Source organism: Eptesicus fuscus, chromosome 1, assembly GCF_027574615.1.
Source record: "Eptesicus fuscus isolate TK198812 chromosome 1, DD_ASM_mEF_20220401, whole genome shotgun sequence".
NCBI lineage: Eukaryota > Metazoa > Chordata > Mammalia > Chiroptera > Vespertilionidae > Eptesicus > Eptesicus fuscus.
The window spans coordinates 125,524,968-125,547,638 of NC_072473.1; the positions used below are offsets into that span (position 1 = coordinate 125,524,968).

The 22,671-nt window shown below is 43.0% G+C and overlaps 1 protein-coding gene across 4 annotated transcripts in view; it reads right to left on the reverse strand.

Annotated features, from left to right (window-relative positions):
- Positions 1–22,671, reverse strand: part of F8 (coagulation factor VIII) — an 86,139-nt gene that overhangs the window by 19,270 nt on the left and 44,198 nt on the right. The window contains exons 14-23 of one of the 4 annotated variants that reach the window (XM_054713568.1): positions 18,005–21,107; positions 16,849–16,866; positions 16,485–16,620; positions 14,538–14,750; positions 13,773–14,001; positions 13,205–13,387; positions 11,252–11,368; positions 10,440–10,511; positions 8,604–8,689; positions 5,934–6,089 (exon numbers count right to left, since the gene is read on the reverse strand). In XM_054713568.1, the coding sequence (XP_054569543.1) occupies positions 5,934–6,089; positions 8,604–8,689; positions 10,440–10,511; positions 11,252–11,368; positions 13,205–13,387; positions 13,773–14,001; positions 14,538–14,750; positions 16,485–16,620; positions 16,849–16,866; positions 18,005–21,107 (4,313 nt within the window). Of the gene's footprint in view, positions 1–5,933; positions 6,090–8,603; positions 8,690–10,439; positions 10,512–11,251; positions 11,369–13,204; positions 13,388–13,772; positions 14,002–14,537; positions 14,751–16,484; positions 16,621–16,848; positions 16,867–17,055; positions 17,068–17,998; positions 21,108–22,671 lie in introns of those variants that run through there. The other 3 variants (XM_054713574.1, XM_028136431.2, XM_054713578.1) reach the window with 3 other exon arrangements.

The window sequence follows — 22,671 nt, forward strand, 5'->3', positions numbered from 1 at the left end:
CCCATCAATGATTCTCTCTCATCATTGGTGTTTCTATCTCTCTTTCCCTCTCCCTTCCTCTCTGAAACCAATAAAAATATATTTAAAGTATTCTGTATGTGAATGGTACAAAGATATAAAACATTAGAGAACTACTGCACTGGAGGAAGATTACTAAGACTGAAATTTATAAATTAGACAAGCTCTGGAACAGAAGGTTCTGGTTAATGCTAACTGCCTAGGTGTCTATACTGCCATTAGAATAGACCAGTGGTCGGCAAACTTATTAGTCAACAGAGCCAAGTATCAACAGTACAACGATTGAAATTTCTTTTGAGAGCCAAATTTTTTAAACTTAAACTTCTTCTAACACCACTTCTTCAAAATAGACTCGTCCAGGTCGTGGTATTTTGTGGAAGAGCCACACTCAAAGGGCCAAAGAGCCGCATGTGGCTCGTGAGCCGCAGTTTGCCATCCACTGGACTAGACCACCAGTCTGAAAACCTATTCTGTAAAGGACCAGCCAAAATATTTTAATCTTTTCAGGCCACAAATGATCTCTGTAGCGTAGTTTTCTGTTTCTGCAACTTTAAATATGTAAAAACCATTCTTAACTCACAGCCCATACAAAAGCAGGTTGTAGTCCAAATCCATGGGTTCTAGTTTACTCATCCTTTTGCGAGAACCTAGAACATAGTACAGTTGACATTTGAACTGCACTGGTCCACTTATACTTGGATATTTTCAATTGACCCATGCAGTTCAAAGCCACAATGTTCAAGGGCCAACTGGTAATTTGGAATCCACCTAAGTGGAGGGCCGTCCTAAATTATAAACGAAAAGGGAACACTGTTCACTGCTGGTGGGAATTCAGACTGGTGTAGCCACTGTGGAGAACAGTATGGAGTTTCCTCAAAAAATTAAAAATGGAACTCCATTTGACTCAGTGATCCCACTTCTGGGAATGTATCCTAAACACCCCAAAACACCGATCAGAAAGAATATACGCACCCCTATGTTCATAGCAGCGCTATGTACAATAGCTAAGGTTTGGAAACAGCCCAAGTGCTCATCAGTATATGAGTGGATAAGAAAGCTGTAGTACATTTACACAATGGAACACTATGCAGCTGTGAAAAAGAAGGGTCTCATACCCTTTGAGACAGCATGGAGGGACCTGGAGAGTATTATGCTAAGTGAAACAAGCCAGTCAGAGAAAGACAAGTATCACATGATCCCACTCATATGTGGAATCTAATGAACAAAATTGATTGACCAAGAAAATAAGTCCTGAGACATGGAACAGACTGACATATCTAAGAAGGGTTGTGGGAAGGGTGAGAAGAGAAAAACCAAAGAACTTATATACTTATATGCATAGCCTATGGGCACAGATAATAGTATGGTGAAGGCTGGGGCGGGGAAAAGGGGGTCATCTGTAATACTGTCAACAATAAAAATATATATTAAAAAACTATAAGCAGATTTTCAACTGCCTGTGCTGTAGGTGCCCAAACCCCTGAGCTGTTCAAGGACCAACTGTAGTTAATAACTTAAAGGAATGGCCCTTATGAGAGTGGTTAATAACTATTTTATTGTTATCATTGAACAAGAAAGATAAAAAATGAATGAACTAGTCCTTCAACTGCAGATTCTAGGAAACAGAAAATAAACTAAAAGAAAGTGAAAGACAATTCTCAAAGTTTTGAACAGAAATTAATGAATTACAAAACAACACTTTAAAATCTATGTTCCATTTTAAGACACAGAGTTGATTCTTGGAATATCTGAAGGAATAGACAAACACCCGCTAAGTCTGATAAAGAAGGGAAAAGAGAGCCCTAGCTCATTTGGCTCAGTGGATAAAGCATTGGCCTGTGGACCGAAAGGTCCCGGGTTGGATTCCGGTCAAGGGCATGTGCCTGGGGGTTGCGGGCTAAATCCCCAGTAGGGGGCATGCAGGAGGCAGCCAATCAATGATTCTCTCTCATCATTGATGTTTCTATCCCTTTCTCCCTCTCTCTTCCTCCCTGAAATCAATGAAAATATTTTTTTTTAAAAAAAGAAGGGAAAAGTGTGTGTGTGTGTGTGTAGATATATGACATGGGAAGGGAGACAGGACTCTAATGTACAGAAGTTAATTAACAAAATGAGGTGCCAGTTGTCAAGTATCTACCATCTAATAAGGCACAAGTGGCTTCTAACTTTCATTACACACATGATTACTACATTAATTAAACTATTTTAGAGCAATAGTTTAATGGAAAAAATGGAAGCTTTTCCACTTTATTTTCAAGTTTAATAGAATACTCATGCCAAAACCTGATAATAGAGCCCCTGAAAAGGTAAACCAATTTTATTTATTAGTAAGATAGAATAGATCTAAATAGGATGCTAGCAAATTGGATCTAGATGAGTTTTTTGTTGTTGTTGTTATTATCCGCCGAGGATATTTTCCATTGATTTTATTTTATTTTTTAATATCCTATATAATAAAAGCCTAATATGCTAAGTGTCCAGTCGTCCATTCAACCAATCAAAGCATAATATGCTAATGATATGCTGAGACCGCTCAACTCCTCGCTTGTGAGCTTGCTGCTGGGGTCTGGCCGGTCAGGACTGAGTGAGATGGGCCGGACATGTCCTGGAGCCCTCCTGCAGTCCCTCCCTGGCTGGGCAACCTTCTGCATCCCTCCCTGGCTCCGATTGTGCACTGGTGGGGCCTTCAGCCTGGCCTGTGCCCTCTAGCAATCTGGGACCCCCTGGGGGATATTGGCGAGTCGGTTTGGGCTTGATTCCGCTCAAAGCAGAAGCTACCCCCTCAGTGCGCTCCCATGGGGGTGGGGGGTGGGAGGGCACACTGCTCAGCCAGAAGCCGCAGCACTAAGGATGTCTGACTAGCCATCAGTCGGACATCCCCAAGGGCTCCCGGACTGCAAGAGGGCGCAGGCCAGGCTGAGGGCACCCCCCCCTGCCCCCAAGTGCATGAATTCGTGCACTGGGCCTCTAGTATATATGTGTATGTGTGTGTGTGTGTGTGTGTATATATATATATATATATATATATAAAATTTTAGAATATTTAATTATTGAAGTACAAGTTTAGTCCACACAAAGTACAAAGTTTAGTTGCACAAAATGTTAAAATAGATTATTCAGAAACTTCCTTTAAAAGTTTTAAAAGTCTAAAATCAAGTCTAGGAACTTGAGTAAGATAGCTAAATAAAATCAATTTTTAATTTTTTCTTCCCATTCTATTAAAATATATTTTTATTGATTTCAGAGAGGAAGGGAGAGGGAGAGAGAGATAGAAATATCAACGATGAGAGAGAATCATTGATCTGCTGCCTCCCACACGCCCCCCACTGGGGATCGAGCCCACAACCTTCGCATGTGCCCTTGACCGGAATCAAACCTGGGACCCCTCAGTCCGCAGGCTGATGCTCTATCCACTGAGCCAAACCAGTTAGGGCTTCCACTGATTTTTAGAGAGAGTAGAAGGGAAGGGGTTGGAGCCCAGGGAATGGAATCGAACCCAGGACCCTTCAGTCTGTGGGCCAATGCTCTACCCAATGAGCCAAACCGGCCAGGGCCCCAGATAAGTTTTAAATGATTAATACACTATGATTGAGGGCAGTTTTCCCAGGAATGTAGTACAGTGCTGTGCTGGAGCTCACTAGTACTGGCTTGTGAGAGCCAACTGTATTCAAGGGTTCCAAGCTCTGCATTCAGTGACATTACACCAGCACCTTGGAACCTGGTATAAAGGGAGTATTTGCATCATAGAAATCAGCAAATGCTACAGAGAAGGCCTTTTCCCCATCAAATCCTTGTGCATTTTGCCCCAGAGCCAGTTGTTAAACATTTGCTAGCACACCATTGAATGTAAATATATACCGAGTGGCCAGATTATTATGATCTCTGAACACATAATAATCTGGCCACTCAGTGTATATCCTATATAATAAAAGGCTAATATGCAAATTGTCCCCTCGACCAGGAGTTTGACCAGCAGGCAGGCCGGCCAGCTGCCCATGTCCCCTCCCGCTGGCCAGGCTGGCCGGACCCCACCCATGCACGAATTCATGCACCAGGCCTCTAAAACACACACACACACACACACACACACACACACACACACACACACACACACTGAGTGGCCAGATTATTATGCGTTCAGAGATCATAATAATCTGGCCACTCAGTGTAATTTGACAATAGGAAAGAAGAAATGTGATCATAGCAAAAATGCTCAAAAAGCATTTGATGAAATTCTGTAGCCAGTCCAAGTAAAGTCAGAATAGAAGGAAACTTTTTAAATAGGACAAAAGGTATTTGTTTGAAACTAACCGTGAACATTATATAAAACAGCAAAATATGGGCTCCATCCCCATTAAAGCCAGGAATAAGAGAGGCTTATTTGTTTTATATATTTATCTATCTGTATATGTGACTGTGTGTCGGTGTGTATGTATATTAATATGTTAATCATAGGAACATTTAGGGTGATTGCTATTTCCTGTTTACCAGGTCTTGTCAGCATGTCATCAGCGTAATGACATGTAAAAATGTCAATTTGTGCAACTAAACTTTGTATGGTGTTTTGTTGGGGGTGACAAGATGTTTGGAGTCCCTTGGTTTTATATTATGACAAAAAAACAAGGAAGCTGGCATCACCCTGAGGCATGAACAGTAAAGTTAATACCATTATTCCTACTTCATAAATGCAAATATATTCTCATTTTGCTTATCAATGGGAATAACCATAAAAGCATTTTCCAGGTCAGTAGCTCCATATCAGGTGCCTGCTTCTGTCTTCATTTATTCCAGAGGAGATACCACATCTGGAATTTGCCATATTTTTGTCATCACCACCTGATACATTTGTGATGATCTGTCATTTTCCCATGATTCGTCTGGGTTTCATAGGGGCTACAAGACTAGTTAGGAATGTAACCTAATAGGTCACTTGCGAAGTGGGCTATAGTAACAGCAGTGTCCATGAAGCAGAAGAGGCGTGAGAGGCATTACAAAGAAAGAATTGGCTGGATTTGTGGATCAATTCATTAGAGGGCATAAAAATGAGGGAAGAGTAGATGTTGCTGCAAAGGTTTTAAGCCTGTTTAAGGGTCTTGGGCTCGCCCCTAGAGAATTCATCATTTCCCATGTTTCATCCATCCCTTTGTGTGGAAGATGCAAATCTTCGCCTGCATTGGTGCTTTTGCCCCTTTCATCTACTGCCTGCTGGACATTTAACCTGATTGACCTACTATCACCTCAAACTTAGATTATCCATAAGCAAACTCACAATCTTATCAGTCCACCCATCCTGAGTCACATGCTTCTATCAACAGAGCATCTCTTAATTTCTATTATCTATGAGATCCTTGATACTACCACATTTTTTTTCCACCTATATATATATATATAAGCCTAAGCGACTGTTATGACCGTTCGACCGGTCGCTATGATTCACACTGACCACTTGGGGGCAGATGCTCAACGCAGGAGCTGCCCCGGTGGTCAATGTGCTCCCACAGTGGGAGCGCCTCTCAGCGAGCTTACTGAGTGGTAGTGGCAGGCTCAGTAGAGTCGGGATGAGTGGGGGCCGTGAGGCACCCGGCCCAGGCCCGGGGCTCCTCCCTGGCCACCTGCCACTTTGCACACTACTACATCCCTCAGCCAGGCCTGTGGGGATCGGTCTGAAACTGGCAGTCCGACATCCCCCGCGGGGTCCTGGATTGCAAGAGGGCACAGGCCAAGCTGAGGGACCCCACTGGTGCACGAATCCATGCACCAGGCCTCTAGTATATCCATAATCACGCCTACCACACACACATGGAAAACTCTGGGAGTTAAGTCTGTAGATGCTAGGAGCATTTGTCCCATATCTGAAATCTGTCAAAAGCTCTTTGAAAGATTCATGCATTCTCTGGAAAGGACTAATTACATACCATTAAGGTCCCAGTGGAATTCCCTCGATAGCTCTGCCAGTTCAGCCCATCGATACTATACATGATGATAAACTGAGAGATGTAGAGGCTGGAGAACTTGTGACGGGCACCCTGGGTCATGATGCTGTGAATAATCATTGGTGCCAACAGATCCACCTGCCAATTAAAACAAAACTTTATTTTAAATCTATGGACCACCTTCTGAAATTAAGTATTGGCTTAAGGAGAATCTACATTGACACAGATATGTCCAGTATTACCTTGGATGTGCAGGTGAAGCAGATACCAATGTTGAAATGTGGGTGTGTGTGAAGCCATGGGGTATATGATAGAATGAGTAGGAAAGGAGCTTATAATATTAATATTTTTTATATCAGAGAGGAAGGGAGAGGGAGAGAGAGAGAAACATCAATGATGAGAGAGAACCATTGATCGGCTGCCTCCTGCATGCCCCCTACTGGGGATGGAGCCCACAATCCCAGGCATGTGCCCTGACCGGAATCAAATTGTGATCTCCTTGTTCATAGATCAATGCTCAACCACTGAGCCAGGGCAGCCAGGCAAAAGGTGCTTATTGAGTTTCTAGCCTACTTCCTGTAAAACCAGACACTTGGAAAGAATTGAAGCGTTTCCTCTACTCACATCCTTTGTGCTGTACACATGAACCCACATAACCTAGTGCTTTGCCCATACCTCAGCCTAGCCAAAGCCAATTTCCTCCTCTCTCCAGCCCAGCCCCCAGCCTAACATTTCTATCTGTGATAAAAATGCTTCTCCTCCTTCAAGTGTTAGTTCAGAAACTACTTCTGGTTAGACTTTCCTACTACCCCAGACAAATGTAGTGCTGCTGCTTCTATGCTTCCACTCCATCTATACTGATAAAAAGGTGTTATGCTAATTAGACCGGGAGACCTTCTGGACGTCCTTCCCGACAAAGCCATGGTGGCAGGGCCAAGGCAGAGGTGGTTAGGTGCTATCAGGTTGGCAGGGGAGGGCAGATAGAGGGGAGCAGGCCTGCAAGGGGGGGGGCAGCTGGGGGTGAGCAGGCTGGCGGTGAGGGACATTTGGGGGCAATCAGGCTGGCAGGCAGAGTGGTTAGGGGCGATCAGGCAGGCAGGCAGGTGAGCAGTTAGGAGTCAGCGGTCCCGGACTATGAGAAGGATGTCCCAGATTGGCGAGGGTGCAGGCCAGGCTGAGGGACAGCCTTGTTCCCCCCCACTCCTCTGTACACCAATTTCATGCACCGGTAAGGGAGATATAATTCCCCAAGTGGAAATAAGGGTGCTATTACAAAACAATACATACACAGAACAGATGCAAAGCAGCCAAACAGATTAAAATGTCCACTACACAGGGATATATATAAGGTTGAATGAAAGTGGTAACTACAGGAATACAAGGTGAGAACATGTGGTTTGGCAGCCTCACAAACAAAACAAAAATACTTGGGGATTAGTGCACAGTCCTCTCAAATCGAGTCATAATTGGCAGCGCCTAGAAAACAAATAAAAAAGATGAACTAATGTGGCATTAACAGATGTGCTCTTTGCGCCTGCTTGCTGGTAAGCTAGTTTATGTTTCCTGATTCCTATTCAGTAGTTTTAACCTCAGGAAAAAGAGAAGAACAGATGCCATCTCACAAAGAAAAAAAATGTAGGGGAATGTCCTCAGCCAACTAAGAAGAGGAAGAAGAAAGCTGGTACATTATGAGAAGTGGATGGAGCTGTGGGAAGCAGGTGGTAAAACATGTGTACCTTAGTCCCTCTCCAGGGTGTAAGTACCAGAGGTGGGAGGCATGTTAGGTCTCGAGCAAAGCCGGAAGCAGAAGTTTCCTCCCTTTTCCTGTTTGGGCTCTAGAAGGAACCTACCCTCGTGGTTAGGCAGAGAGGTTGAGTCGGCACTCCCAAGCTGCGCTCAGCTCTCCTGTGGCATGGAAGGGACACAGAAGTTCCCGTATGTATGCCCTTGAAGTGGGTCACGGTCCTGATTGATCACATGTTGACATGATACTAATTTTGTATATGTTGTACTAAATAAAATGCTATTAACATGAACTTCACATATCTCTTTTATAAGATAGCTACTAGGAAGTGTAAAATGACACATGTAGTTTGCACTTGTGGTTCACATTATATTTCTATTGGACAGTGCTGCTCTAGAGGAAATGGGGAAGTGAGAAAAACTGAAAGACTGAGTCATTTCAAAAGAAACTGAGTTAACTGAAAGGCACTGTTTCAGTTCCTGGCTCCAAGTTTGGACTAACTTCAGTAGGTGCTTCCTACCACCCAGCGGTATAGAATTTGTGAAGAAGATGGATTCAGTTCTCTCAAAAAAGAAGCCAACTTTCCTTGGTTTGTGTGATGGGAGAATGAGCCATTTGTTTCTGTGTTAAAATAAAGAGATTGGAGGACCACAGGCCACCTGGGCAGTTGGAGGCATCTAATCACAGAATACACGATCTTGGGAGGTGGTGAGTTCAATGATGTGGAAAGTATTCCGATGTCCTAATCCCAGGAGAAAGATGAAAAACCATAAATAGAACACCTCATCATGCTCCATTCTATTCCCTAGTCCTCCCCTCATCTGTTACCTGGAGTTTGATGAGAATGTATAAAAGAGATGTGTAGTGCTGTGAGCTTGCAAGAGGGAATGTGTGATGCATTTTCTAACCTTGATCCAGGAAAAGGGATCCTTGGTGCTCCAGGCATTGATTGATCCGGAATAATGCAGTCTGGCCAGCTTTGGGGCCCACTGTCCTTTGCCCAAGAAAGGGGAGAGAGATTAGATTCAGCTGGGTTGGTTCTAGGCACATAGGAATAAAATTACTTTCTCTTTTTTTGAAAATATATTTTTATTGATTTCAGAGCGGAAGGGAGAGGGAGAGAGGAGACAGAAACTTCAATGATGAGAGAGAATCACTGATCGGCTGCCTACCGCACACCTCCCACTGGGGATCGAGCCAGGGCATGTGCCCTGACCCTGGTTCATAGGTCGACACTCAACCACTGAGCCACGCCGGCCAGGCAAAATTACTCTCTTGAGAAATGTCAAGCCTAGCTGTGAAGACGATAAAGGCACAAAGTAAGTAATATCAATTACTAACTACCTACGTGTTTTGCTTGTCCTTACCGTCCTTTCTATTTTCTAAAATGTAATAATTTTGTTGACCGTTAGTCCCTCTAATTAGCTGACACTGGGATGTGTTACCAGCACTACCAAATATTATTATTTCTTTATTACACAATGTATGTTCATTGTGGAAAAATTAGAAAATGAAAAGTAAAAGTAAATCATAACTAAATAGAAAAGCGAAATAAGCCAGTCAGAGAAAGACAAGTATCACATGATCTTACTTATACGTGGAATCTAATGAACAAAATAAACCAATGAACAAAACAGGTCCAGAGACATGGAAGCATGGAACAGACTGAGGAATCCCAGCAGGGAGGGGGTGGGGGTTGCTAAGAGATTAACCAAAGAACTTATATGCATATATGCATAACCCATGGACACAGATATTTGTGTGGGGAAGGCTTGGGGTGGGGTGGAACCAGGTAGATGGGGGCAATGGAGGATATCTGTAATACTCTCAACAATAAAGATAAATAGAATAAAAGTGCATCTTCCTGTTACAGCGAAGGGAATGGACTCAAGGGGAATAATATCAAAGGCAGGCAGGACATTTAAGGAGGCAGTGGCATTACCCAGGTGAGAAGTGATGGTGGCCTGAATTAGGATGGTCACAGTGGGAAATGAAGAGAAAATACATTTGAGAGGCACCTATGGAGTAAAATTAATAGAAGATTGAGATGGATTGGTTATCTGAACCTATCCAACAAAAGTAAAAAAGATAGCCCAGTGGGTGTGGCTCAGTGGTTGAACGTTGACCTATGAACCAGGAGGTCATGGTTTGATTCCCAATTCCCGATTTCCGGTCAGGGCACATGCCCAGGTGGCAGGCTTGATCTACAGTAGGGGGCGTGCAGGAGGCAGCTGATCAATGAGTCTCTCTCATCGTTGATGTTTCTCTCTCTCTCTCCATCTCCCTTCCTCTCTGAAATCAATAAGAATATATTTAAAGAGGAGTAAAAAAATATATACTCAGTCCAGTTCTTAGAGAGAAAATAATCTAATCTAATAATAGACAAATATGCAAATTGACCGCACCTTCGCTACACCTAAGCCACGCCCACCAACCAAGCCACGCCCGCCAACCAATCAGGACGAGTATGCAAATTACCCCAACAAAGATGGCGGGTAATTTGCATATCAAGACAGCATCGAAAGAAGCCAAGAGCTGCAGAAGGGAGTAAAGCTTCGAAGAAGCAAGCAAGCGGGGGCGGGGGGGAGAAGGGAGGAGCGAAGTCAGGGCCGGGGGCGAAGGGAAAAGCAGGCGGGCTGGCGGAGAAGGCGGGGCGGGCGACAAGGGCGGAGCGGAGGCGGGGTAGAGTGCAGCAGGAAATCCTATTGCAGGATTTTTCCTGCAATGGGAACGCTAGTATTTACCATATTGTCCTGAAGCTGTAATCTGAAAATCTCTGATGCGCCCAGAAGCCATTCCCAGTGGAGTCTGACACTCTGAAATCAAATGAGGGAAATACAGTAGCTAGAAGTTGCAGAAAATCGAGCTTCACAAATGCAAGTCAACAAAAATGGGAGCATACCAACAAATGCTCATATTTTGTTTACTATGTGCCAATAACTGTATGAGACATTTTATTGTATAATCTCATTTAATTCACCCCAACAGGTAGATGCTAGAACTATTCACATTTTTCAGCTGACGACACTAGGGTGTATACATAGGTAGACCAGTGGCTTTCTTCCTTGTTTAAGGTTAAATATCAAGCTCTTCCAAGCAATATTTGTAGTTCTCTTTAGTAATCAAACCAAAATTAAGTTTCAAAATTTGCTCTTGGAGATCTTGGAGCTTCACAAAGTTGTGAAAATGAAGAGATAGTTTTTTTTATCATTAGTTTGTTCAATAGGAGGGGATCAAAAGTAGGTTTAGAGAAGTTCATATGGAAAATAATACAATAATTAATAAATCATAATACAAAAATAAACTCTGTATTTCACATACTCACAACTGTAAACCTACTGTTGCCCCACTCTGTATTTAGAGCTTCAAGTTCAAAGTGTTCAAAGCTTCAGGCATAACCACCTTCCTCTGAAGACTCAATTTCTACCAGCAATATTTATTTCAGATTCCCTAATGACGGTGAGCTTGTATTTATTAATTGACAAAGGCAACCTCTCGAGGAAGGAGAAAAGGTAGGTTGAGTAGGCAGCTAGCCTCTGCCCATATCGCTACTCACGCTTGTTGTACACCAGGAAAAGAGTGCTCATCCCAGCTTGCAGGTGTTCGCCAACAAGGCATTCTATCCGCCAAATCCCAACTTTGGATGGTAGCATTTCCACGGTCTCAAAAACCCCTTATAAAAAAACATTTCTTTTCACTAAAAAATGAGCATGAGATACATTGGCTTATGCAGAATATCAACAGAGATCTACCGAAGTCAATTCCACCACCGATGGATCCTTAAACCCAAAGTGCTTGCTATCAGACCCCTATTTGGGGGCACTGGAGATTGAGTTCTTTTTTAAAAAAAATTATTTATTTATTTATTTATTTATTTATTTATTTATTTATTTAGAGAGAGAGAGAGAGAGAGAGAGAGAGAGGGAGAGAGAGAGAGACACTTGTTCCACTTATTTATACATTCATTGGTTGATTCTTTTTTTTTTTTTTAAATTTTACTGATTTTTTACAGAGAGGAAGAGAGAGGGATAGAGAGTTAGAAACATCGATGAGAGAGAAACATCAATCAGCTGCCTCCTGCACACCCCCTACTGGGGATTTGACCGCAACCAAAGTGCTTGCCCTTGACCGGAATCGAACCCGGGACCCTTGAGTCCGCAGGCCAATGCTCTATCCACTGAGCCAAACCAGCTAGGGCCATTGGTTGATTCTTATACGTGCCCTGACCAGGGATTGAAGCCCAAAACTTTGGCATAACAGGACGATGCTCTAACCAACTGAGCTAGCTGGCCAGGCCTGGAGATTGAGTTCTGACAGCCTCCCACCCTGGCAAATGGGAGAGAGGGCAACAGAATGCTTTGATGGCAGAGACAGGAGGAAGCTACTGCATTAGGCCTGTACTCAGGGTTTTTCAGAGCCACAGGTGTGTTTCTCATTGACCAGATGTGGGCTCCCTGGGAGAGAAAAGTCAGGGAGTTCCTCCCAGATGTAACCCACTGGAGCTGTCTTGAGGGCTAAAGTAATTCCATCAGCAGAGAGCTGGAAGTGCATGCTGAGGGCCTGAGGAATGAGTGAGCAATCACTTGGGGTAAAGGTAGAACCAACCAACCAGGTCAAGGGGATTCCATGAAAGAGGGTCCCCAAAAGAGCCCCCTGAAAGTCCCCTGCAAGAAGAGTCCGTTTTAAATAACTTCCAGGTAGCCCAGCTGGTGTGGCTCAGTGGTTGAGCGTCGACCTATGAACCAGGAGGTCAGGGTTCGATTCCCAGTCAGGGCACATGCCCGGGTTGGGGGCTCAATCCTCAGTTTGGGACATGCAGGAGGCAGCTGATTGATGTTTCTCTCTCATTATTGATGTTCCCCTCTCTCTCTGGCAGTCGGACATCCTTAGCGCTGCCACAGAGGTGGGAGCGGCTTCTGCCATCGCTGCTGCACTCACCAGCTGTGAGCCCGGCTTCTGGCTGAGTGGTGCTCTCCCTGTGGGAGCACACTGACCACCAGGGGGCAGCTCCTGCGTTGAGGGTCTGCCTCCTGGTGGTCAGTGCACGTCATAGCAACCGGTCATTCTGCTGTTTGGTCGATTTGCATATTAGCCTTTTATTATAAAGGGACAGTGGAGAACTAAAATGCAGTTGTGTTTTGATCAACACTGTAAGTGGTACTTAACATATTGGTAACAGACATAAGTCACTTCTTGGATAACTACTGGTGCCATGTAGGATTTAAGATGAAAAAAAATCCCTTCTTTTCCTAGGAAAGTGCTACACCATGAATTATCCATTTATTCTGTTCTATTTCCTTTATAGCACATTATCTGTACCTGAAATGATCATATTCACTTACTAATTTATTTATTATCTTTCTGTAGGGTAAAGTTACTTGAAAAACTAAGTTACCCACGAACAGGAAGCTTTCCTGCTTTTTTCACGGACCATATCCCCAGTGCCTAGACCATTTCAAGTAAATACACAATAAGTCCAGTAGGTAAAAGAGCACAAACCAGCCCATACCTGGATAGAGGTTGTAGACTGCCATTTTGTACTCCTCTTTTTTCCGTACAGTGAAGACATGTCCACTGAAATGAATAGAATGGATGTTTTCATTGCTGCCCATGCTGAGCAGATACCATCGGATCCTTTGATCCTGAGCCATTACTAAGCCAGGTAGAGTATCCATCACATAGCCATTGATCGCTGGAGAAGGAGAACAGAGAAGGCTGTTAAAATATATTTTTTAAAAAAATGATGTTTTAGTGATTGCAGAGAGGAAGGGAGAGGGAGAGAGAGAGATAGAAGCAGCAATGATGAGAGAGAATCATTGATGGGGCTGCCTCCTGCACTCCGGGAATCGAATCGTGACCTCCTGGTTCATAGGTTGACACTCAACCGCTGAGCCACGCCGGCCAGACTAGAAGTTTCTTTTCTTCCACCCCAGTCAAAAATATTGATTCTTTGAAGATTCCACTCCCATACACGCACTCTCAACTCATACAGTGTCCAAGCCTCGGGCTCGAGGTTCCTTTGTCATAGTGCACGCTGCTTCTCACAGTGAGTGATATTTGGGCATGGGCTATATTACCATGGAAACGATACTTTTCTTTAAAAGCAGGGTCCTCCATCCGGATATCGCAGGGAGCCTTGCAGTTCCTTTCCATGTTTTCAGTGAAGTACCAGCTCTTGGTCTCATCAAAAATAGTGAAAAACAGAGCGAATTCCTTTACTGTTACTTGTCTCCCATGAGCAGGGTTCAGAGTGTTGGCGCGGCAGATCAGAAGGGGTCCAATCAAACCCGAATGCATATCTTTCTCCTGAGAGGGAAGACACCAATCCTGTGAGTATAAGCTCCCCACTTCTAAACCAGCGTAGGTTTCTCATCAACTTTTACGCCATTCCAACCTACTCCCCATCTTCCCACAGTATGATTCATCCTCCTCAGTAGATTTCAGAATGGTATTTCTAAAACACAAATATGCTATCTCCCCCCTATTTATTTTTTTATTAAAAATTTAATATGTCTTTATTGATTTTAGAGAGAGGAAGGGAGAGGGAAAGGGAGAGAGATGGAAACATCAATGATGAAAGAGAATCATTGATTGGCTGCCTGCTGCCTGCCCCACACTGGGGATTGAGCCTGCAACCAGGCATGTGCCCTGACCGAGAATCGAACCAGTGACCTCCTGGTTCATAGGTTGACGCTTAACCGTTGAGTCACACTGGCTGGGCTACCTCCCCCTATTTAAAACTTCCCATTATGCTTAGGATAAATACCCAGATTCTTAGCAGATATTGCAAAGACCATTTCTTTTAAACTAGAAAGTGGCCAGCACAATGTAGACCTGCTTACCAGATCAACATCAGAAAAATAAGCCCAGGCTTTGCAGTCAAACTCATCGTCAGTGGGCGCCATCTGATGTTGCACTTTCCAAAAGTAAATTCTGGTGTCATTGGGCTCCACGAACTTTTTTCTAGGTTCTGTTCCTTGCCTCTGATCTTCCTCATACGAAATAAGGCTGGAGTAGAAGGAGTACGGACGAGAGGCCTGGTTTTTGAAAGTTACCTGCAGAGCAAAAAAGAAAAAAAAAAAAGAATGCAAGTATTTTAGCATTTACATCCCTAATCGTGATGCCTATTTTGGCTCTGTCCAAGTTTTAATACCCAGAGAAAGTGGTACATAGGATGGATATTGTAAGAACCCAAACCTAAAGAGCAAACGCTGAGGAATTTTTGAATTACAATGTTTTAAGGCATAGATGCAAAGGAGGAAATTCCTAAATACTAAAAGCAATTCCAAAGTAAAAGGGAAAATACCGCCACAGGGGGTTTAAGAGACAATAATCTCAGGACTTGGTAATTAAGGTTCTTCATGACAAATTTCAGGATGAATGCACATAATCTTTTCAAAAGCCTCGTTTTCAGATTTGAAAAAATGATACATGTTTCATAGGACATATGAAAAGTAAAATAAAAATCAAGGCACCATCCCATAATTTTGTATCCTTCTATATCCTTAATGTAAACCATCAATTGGGACAATGATTGACGATTTTGGGGAAAAAATAAAACTAATTGGACCTTTGGCTCCCACAATGCACTAAAATAACTTTTTCTATAGAAATTATTGTTGGATTAAAAAGTTAATTTTTAAGAAATTAAATTGTAAAAGGAAGTTTAAGAAAGTATACGTGATTTTAAGAAAAAGTCTCTGTATGGGGAATGATTTTTATAAACATGAAAGCTATGAAAGTGGCATAAAAAAGATTATAGGTTACTTCTTGCTTTTAATGTAAAAACCACTATATATAAAATTAAGAGACAACAAACTTGGAAAAATACTATTTACTAGAATGATCAATGATCATTAATAAGTCAATGATCTATAATATATAAGGTAATATAAATTAACAAGAAAAGCACTCCCTCCAAAATTATCCAAAGTGCAAAGAACATTAACAAATCATTCATTACAGAAAGTCTTAAACTGTTCACATACATTTCACTTTTAGAATTTTATCCTAGGAAAAGTTGTGATTGCAGCATTATTTAAATAGTGAAAAAAGCCTATTATAGGGTTATTCAAAGTGCATGGATAAGTAAATCATAAATTCATGTAATCAGACTATTATGCTATCACTTTAAAAAGATACTTAGGAAGTATTTATTTATTGTTTAAAGTATTACAAATAGTAGTACATACACTGAGTGGCCAGATTATTGTGATCTCTGAACGCATAATAATAGGGCCACTCAGTGTATATATATATATATATATATATATAGAGGCCCGGTGCATGAATTTGTGCATGGGTGGGGTCTGGCCAGCCTGGCCCAGGGGGAGGGGACATGGGCGGTTGTCCAGCCTGCCTGCTGGTCGAACTCCTGGTCGAGGGGACAATTTGCATATTAGCCTTTTATTATATAGGATATACACTGAGTGGCCAGATTATTATGCGTTCAGAGATCATAATAATGTGACCACTCAGTGTATGTCTCCTTTTCTTTTTCCCCAATGAACTTAGGAAGTATTTTTAAATGACATTAGAAATGTTTATGATGTAATATTTAATCAAAGTAGAAGTAGAATTATACATTGTGTAATTTTGAATACATAAATAGAAGAATACATAGGAAAAAGATAAGAACATACACCAAAATGATATTTACGAGATTATTCAACTTCTTTATTTTCTATATTTTAAATTTTTCAAAGATGATGATAATACATTATTTTTATACTCAGAGACAAAAAATACACAGGATTCATTTCCTTGTGATTCCATTGGCCTCAACTCACTCTGATATTGTCTTCGACTTCTGCTCTTATACATGGCCCCAGGAGTCCCAAGTGCTCATTCAGTTCTCCACGGTATAAGGGCTGAGTAAAGGAGCCATCGGTAAATTCCTGGAAAACCACCTTCTTGAACTGAGCCCTGAAGACAAAAACAGAGGAAAAGCAATATCTTTATGGACCAGGTGTGTAGAAACACCTCACTTTCTTTTTATTTTTTTTTCCTTTTAAAAAATATATTTTTATTGATTTCAGAGAGGAAAGGAGAGGGAGAGAGAGATAGAAACATCAATGAGGAGAATCATTGATTGGCTGCCCCCACCCGCTCCCCACGGGGGATGGAGCCTGCAACCTGGGCATGTGCCCTGACCAGGAATTGAACTGTGACCTCCTGGTTCCTAGGTTGATGCTCAACCACTGAGCCATACTGGCTGGACAAGAATGTTCCAGTTTCAGGGCTTTTGCACTTCCTGTTCCCTTTGCGTGGACACATCTCTTAGAGCTCTGTCAGCTGGTCTATCATCATTTAGGTCTCAACTCCATAAAGGATTTCTCTGACCACCACAGCTAAAGTAACACCCCAGTGTTACTCTATCATATTATTCAATTCTATCACCTGAATAGCATCATCAAGACCCCCTATTTATTTTTCTATTCATTTATTATCTTTTGCCCTCCCCAATAGAATGTAAGCTCCTACTTTGCAGCAATCATGCCTACAAAATTGTCTGGTATGTAGTAGGTGCTCAATAAATATTTGTTGATTGCTTGACTCTCCTTATGTTTACCTTCCAAATTTCTCTGTTTTCTCTCCCCTGCCCAACCTCCTTCTATTCCCCTAAATTTGCCCTCTGTACCCCAAGCACCATGAAAAACAACTTTTCCTACATCCTCAACTTTTTTGACACACACTTCACTTCTTCCTCCTGCCTCTTCATGGCCCTCTCAGGACACCATGTCTTTTACTGCAGCTCATAAGGCTGATAACGTTGACTTTCTGCCTACTCTCCATTGCTGCTTCTTGACTCTGACACTTCTACCCTTCTGGAAGCCCCTCGCCTTCTCCTCCATCCCACCAGAGTACGAGTTTCATCTGGATTTACCATCCTCTTTCATTGTTGGGCTCATCTAACCTCCCATTTCCTCCTCAGCTTCATCTAGACCAGTGATGGGCAACCTTTTGAGCTTGGTGTATCAAACTTTGCCAAAAAACTGAGCATAACTCGGGTAGTGTGTCACTTGGAGGAAAAAACATTATTTCGCAAATGTTTCATCCTCAGGAGCAGCAAATGTTTCATCCTCGGCATGCGGCCGCCTCAGAATTGAACCTGGGACCTTTCAGTGCTGACACGCGTGTCATAGGTTCGCCATCACTGATAACGTTTCCATCTGGTTCTCAGGGGTCTTCTATAAAACAATCTGGAGTCACACTGCTGCAGATTCGCTGTCCCTTTCCTATTGTTTCAGTATTTGGTAAAATCAAAGGTCACCATAGCAGGACAAAGGAATAATCAATGTACCCATACCTGTTTCTTGGTGCATGGGGGGATTTGCTCAATCCATAATCCCAGAGCCGCTCCACTGCAGCAATAAAATAGTGTCGTGTTCTCTTTTGAAAGCTGCGAGGGCCCTGACTTCCATCCTCACCATATATGTCAAAATCTTCTCTCTTCGTTTCCATTGAGAAGGTATCATCATAGTCAGTGTCATGTTCCTCTGGCTGAAGAGGAGTAGGGGTTATTTCCCTTTGATGGCTTTTCAAGACGGGTGGGTCTTGAAGGCCCAATCTTCCAGTCCCGCCTTGTTTTGCCCCGGTGGCTTCCCTTGGGGGCTTATCTTGTCTTTCGTATATTGATGCTAATGAATGACTGTTTTCATCAGGGTCTAGGGGTGAAATGGCCTCTTTTGTCTTAAAAGCTATGTTTTGTTGTGGCTTCTCTTGGGATTTCCACTCTTCTCTTGGTATCTGGGTAGCATAGTGATTATCCCAGGTGAAGAGATCTAGCAGCTTGGAGGGAGTCTTTTCAGAGCTTTCAGTTGCCCACTTCAGAAATGCCATTTTTCCAGGCCTATTTACTGTGTTCAACTTAACGGCGTCCTGTGTTTTCGGAAGGAAGATCTCTTCTACCAGGTCCCGGTGGCCAGGAGAACCATTGCCAGTTTTCATAGGCGAAGAGTCTACCTGATGAATGTGAACCTCAGGAAGTGATTCCACTTTGCCAGATGCTTCAGACAGGCCTGGTTTCAAGAGAACAGTATTCTCAAGTTTCTTGTATATGAGTGAGTTTGTAGCATTTTCTCCCAGAGAGCTAATATTTTTTTGACCTCTAATCATTTCCATTAGGAAGGCTAAAGAAAAATTTCTTTTGTCTCCTTGTAAGACATGACTGCTTTCTTGGACTTCAGAACTCCTTTCCCTAAAGGTATAACTATAGGCTGGTGCTAGAAGATGAGAAGGGTTGTCTTGGGGTGGGATCTTGGTCACATCTGTAGGTCTAATTGATGGAAATGCTGATGCCTTTACAGTAGGTAATGCAGAGTCATCTGTTTGAATGATGCCAAGAGTTCTCATAGAAAAATCTGGTAAGAGGGACTGAGTAATGGCCCTTTTTTTCTTGTCATGGTACTCTATCTGTGTGAGGGTGCTCTGGGTCAAATATTTCATGTTTTTGGACCACTGGGTTGAGGCGTCATTCAAAATTATGCCCCCTTCAAGCTTTATTTCTTCTTTTGGAAGCCTAAAGCGTTTTAAATCCCGCTTACCACGCCGAGCAATAACACTCTGTGGACTTGGATTAGGAGATAGCCTTGTGGTGTTTGGATACTTCTCTGCCACTTGTTCTGTTTGATTTCCTAAGCCTTCCAAGTTTGCTTCCTCCCTTATTTTTGAGAAATGGGTCATGTGAATCTCTGCTCTAGTTGCTGAATCATTTAATGACCTGGTGCCTTGAAGTATTGGAGTGTATGTGCCTTCATTTAAACTGTCTACATTTTGCTTAGTGCTTAATAAGGAAAGGTTCTTCAGGGGATTCTTAGTGCCATTCACTGTATACACGTCAGGCAAAACTACGTTCTCTTGGATTAACTTTTCCTTCATTCCTATCTCTTCCTCGGGTCGCTTTTCTTGATTGTGTGTATCATTTCCTTGGATATTAGTCAAGTTAGTAAAAAATATGCCTTTACTGTTTGGAGAAATCATCTCTTTGAGTCCCTGGTCCTTTGTAAATTCATCCTCTTCTACTACCACTTTATTCTTCTCTGACAAGAAGTTCTGATCCTTCACAGGTTTTCCTGATCCTGAAGGTATTAGTTGCTTTGGATCAGGCCTTTGTCCAGAGCTTAGGGAGTTCTTGTCATGGGTCTTTTTCATCCAATTTGCTGAATCTGGCAGGATGGATGTATCTGGATTTTCTGTACCTACTGAAACAGGACCCTCTTGTTTATGGTGGGCCATTTCCATACTTTTTGGTGAAGTTGTTTTATCTGACACATAATTTAGCCCCAAAGCTGTAGTATTTTTGTCCATGAGCGTTTCATCATGAATCAAAGAAGTCACTTCTTGAACCTCATCATTACTTTTTAATGGAATATCTTGCCAGACGGATGTACTATTCTCAATTAATAATGTTGGGCCATCAGTGTGAGTCTTTCTATTCATCGTTGAGTTAACTGGTGCCTTGTTTGTCTTTACTAAGGAGACATTAATTTTGAATAAAAAATTATCTTTGGTCAGTGAAGCAGGTTCATGAACTCTTTCCTCTTTAAATAACCTATCACTCTCCATTGATGATACATGTTCTCCTAGTGAACTTTCTTGACTATTCATTAAAGCTGCTTCTAACAACTTGGAATCATTATCTCCCTTACTTAAGTCCAAAGGCACACCAGACCCAATAAGGAGAGATGCGTTTTTGTCCAATACAATGGTGCCTAATTGATTACTAAAGTGAACTGGCATATTTGAGGGTCCTAAAGAACCTGTCTTTTCAGTACCTGCTGTCAACTCTTCTGATGGAATTGTTGGTAAAGTCGTTAGATTGTTTGATAAATTAGAAATTGTTAAATCAAGTTTCTTTGAGTCTACTTTTATAGTTGACCCCAAATTCTCGTTTGATCTTAATTGTAGTTCTGGCTCAGGAGTAAATACTCTGTCCCTACTGTTATGGAGTTCTGGCCTGAGATGTGCCATTTCGGATGGGCCTTTGTTTCTTTCTGTTGGTCCAGGTAAATGATCATCAGCCTCATATGTGGTTTCTTGGAGATCAGATAAGGATAATCCATGTGGAGTAGGGTTCTGTCCCATGAGCATCAACAAATCATCAGGGGAGACACTTTGTACTTCATGCAGCGGTGTTCTCTCTCCAGACCAAAGCTCAATCTTTTCCATATCATTTTCTGGAGCTATAGTGACTCCAAATTGATTTTGCCCAGTGCTGGGGTGCCTTGAATTCCGGGAGAAGCTTCTGGGTCCAATGACATAATTTTCATTCAGCAAGGAAGTTGGAATGTCTTCATATGTGTCCTCATAATAATCACCAGTGTTTCTGTTGTTACAACTAGAAACCTTCAGTAAGGCTGTCATGCCTCTGTTCCGAAAGTCTGAGTTGTGGCACCCCAGAACCCACAGACCTGGAGATGAGGAAGAATAAGACTCTGGTTACTCATAACCAAGGTACCAAGCTAGTTTTTTGTTAGAGGGCATCTCCTATTCCCAGATGAATGAAAAAATACTAGTTGGTACCAACTAGTACTAGACACCCAATGCATGAAAATTCGTGCAAGAGTAGGCCTTCTTTCCCTCGGCTGCTGGCACCGGCTTTCCTCTGGCACCCAGGATCAGGGCTTCCCTCCTCTGGCTGCCCGCAGATAGCTTCCCCAGGGCCACCCATAGGACCCTGGATAGCTTCCCCAGGGCCACCCATAGGCACCCGGGACCTGGCTGGCTTCCCTTTATCAGGAAGGACATCGGAAGACATCTGGTTTAATTAACATAGTACCCTTTTATTATTATAGACTAGAGGCCCGGTGCATGAAAATTCATGCACTGGAGTGGGGGTCCCTCAGCCCAGCCTGTCCCCTCTCACAGTCTGGGAGCCCTCAGGGTTGGGAGGTGACCCAGTGATCAGGGGAAGGCGACCCCCCATCACATCTCTGATACTGCCACTGCTGGCAGCGCAAGCCTTGGCCGGCCCTGGTTGCCTGAGCCTTGGGCAGCCCTGGGCGGCTGGGCAGCCGCCACCCGAGGCTTGCCTGTGCCTCGGGCCGGCCCTGGGAAGCTGTGCAGCCGCCACCCAAGGCTTGCCTGCGCCTTGGGCTGGCCCTGGGCAGCTAGGGGGCTAAGGGGACTGGGGGATTCCAGAGGCAGGCGCGTGGAGCGGCCAGGCCCAGCGGGGGGCAGGCCCCGCCTTGCCGCATACCTGCCACCCCAGTGCGGCTGAGGGGACTGGGTGCTGCCATCTTGTGGCTGTGGGTGCTGCCATCTTTGAGGACGTGGCAGTCAATTAGCATATTCCCTCCTTATTGGCTGTGGGCGCCACTATCTTTGAGGGCAGGGCAGTCAATTAGCATATTCCCTCCTTATTGGCTGTGGGCGCCACCATCTTTGCAATGGCATAAGGGTCAATTAGCATATCCCTTCTTTATTAGATAGGATTGGGTTAAATTTATGACACATGTAATAGTCGCTTAGCAATGGTAGCAAAAGTGAGATTTGCATGGCTGCTGTTGTGGTATATCTGTTTGTGATCATAAGAAAGGATTGTGATTAAAAGCGAATAGATGTTGGAATAAAAATGGAGAAATGTAATTAGCATGCACAATAGTGGAGAGTCTTAATAGTCACACAGAGCTCTAATGATGACAATGCCTTAACTCAGGAAAGGTTATATAGGCTACCTGTTACTGCTATATAACATAGTGGCACAGGTTCTAGAGTCAGATTGCCTGGATTCAAACCATAGCCCTTCAATTTACCAACTGTGTGACTTTGAGCAAGTCAACTGAGCTCTCTGAGTTCTAGTTTTCCAGTTTATAAATGAGGCTAATAGTATCTAGCCCATCATATAATGCCTTCTAATCATATAACACAATGCCTATCATCCACAGCATCACCAATTTGCAGAGTAAGAAAGCACAAGGGAGTAGGACTTAGATTTAGAATACACATACAAATCCCACCACAATGTTAGCAATA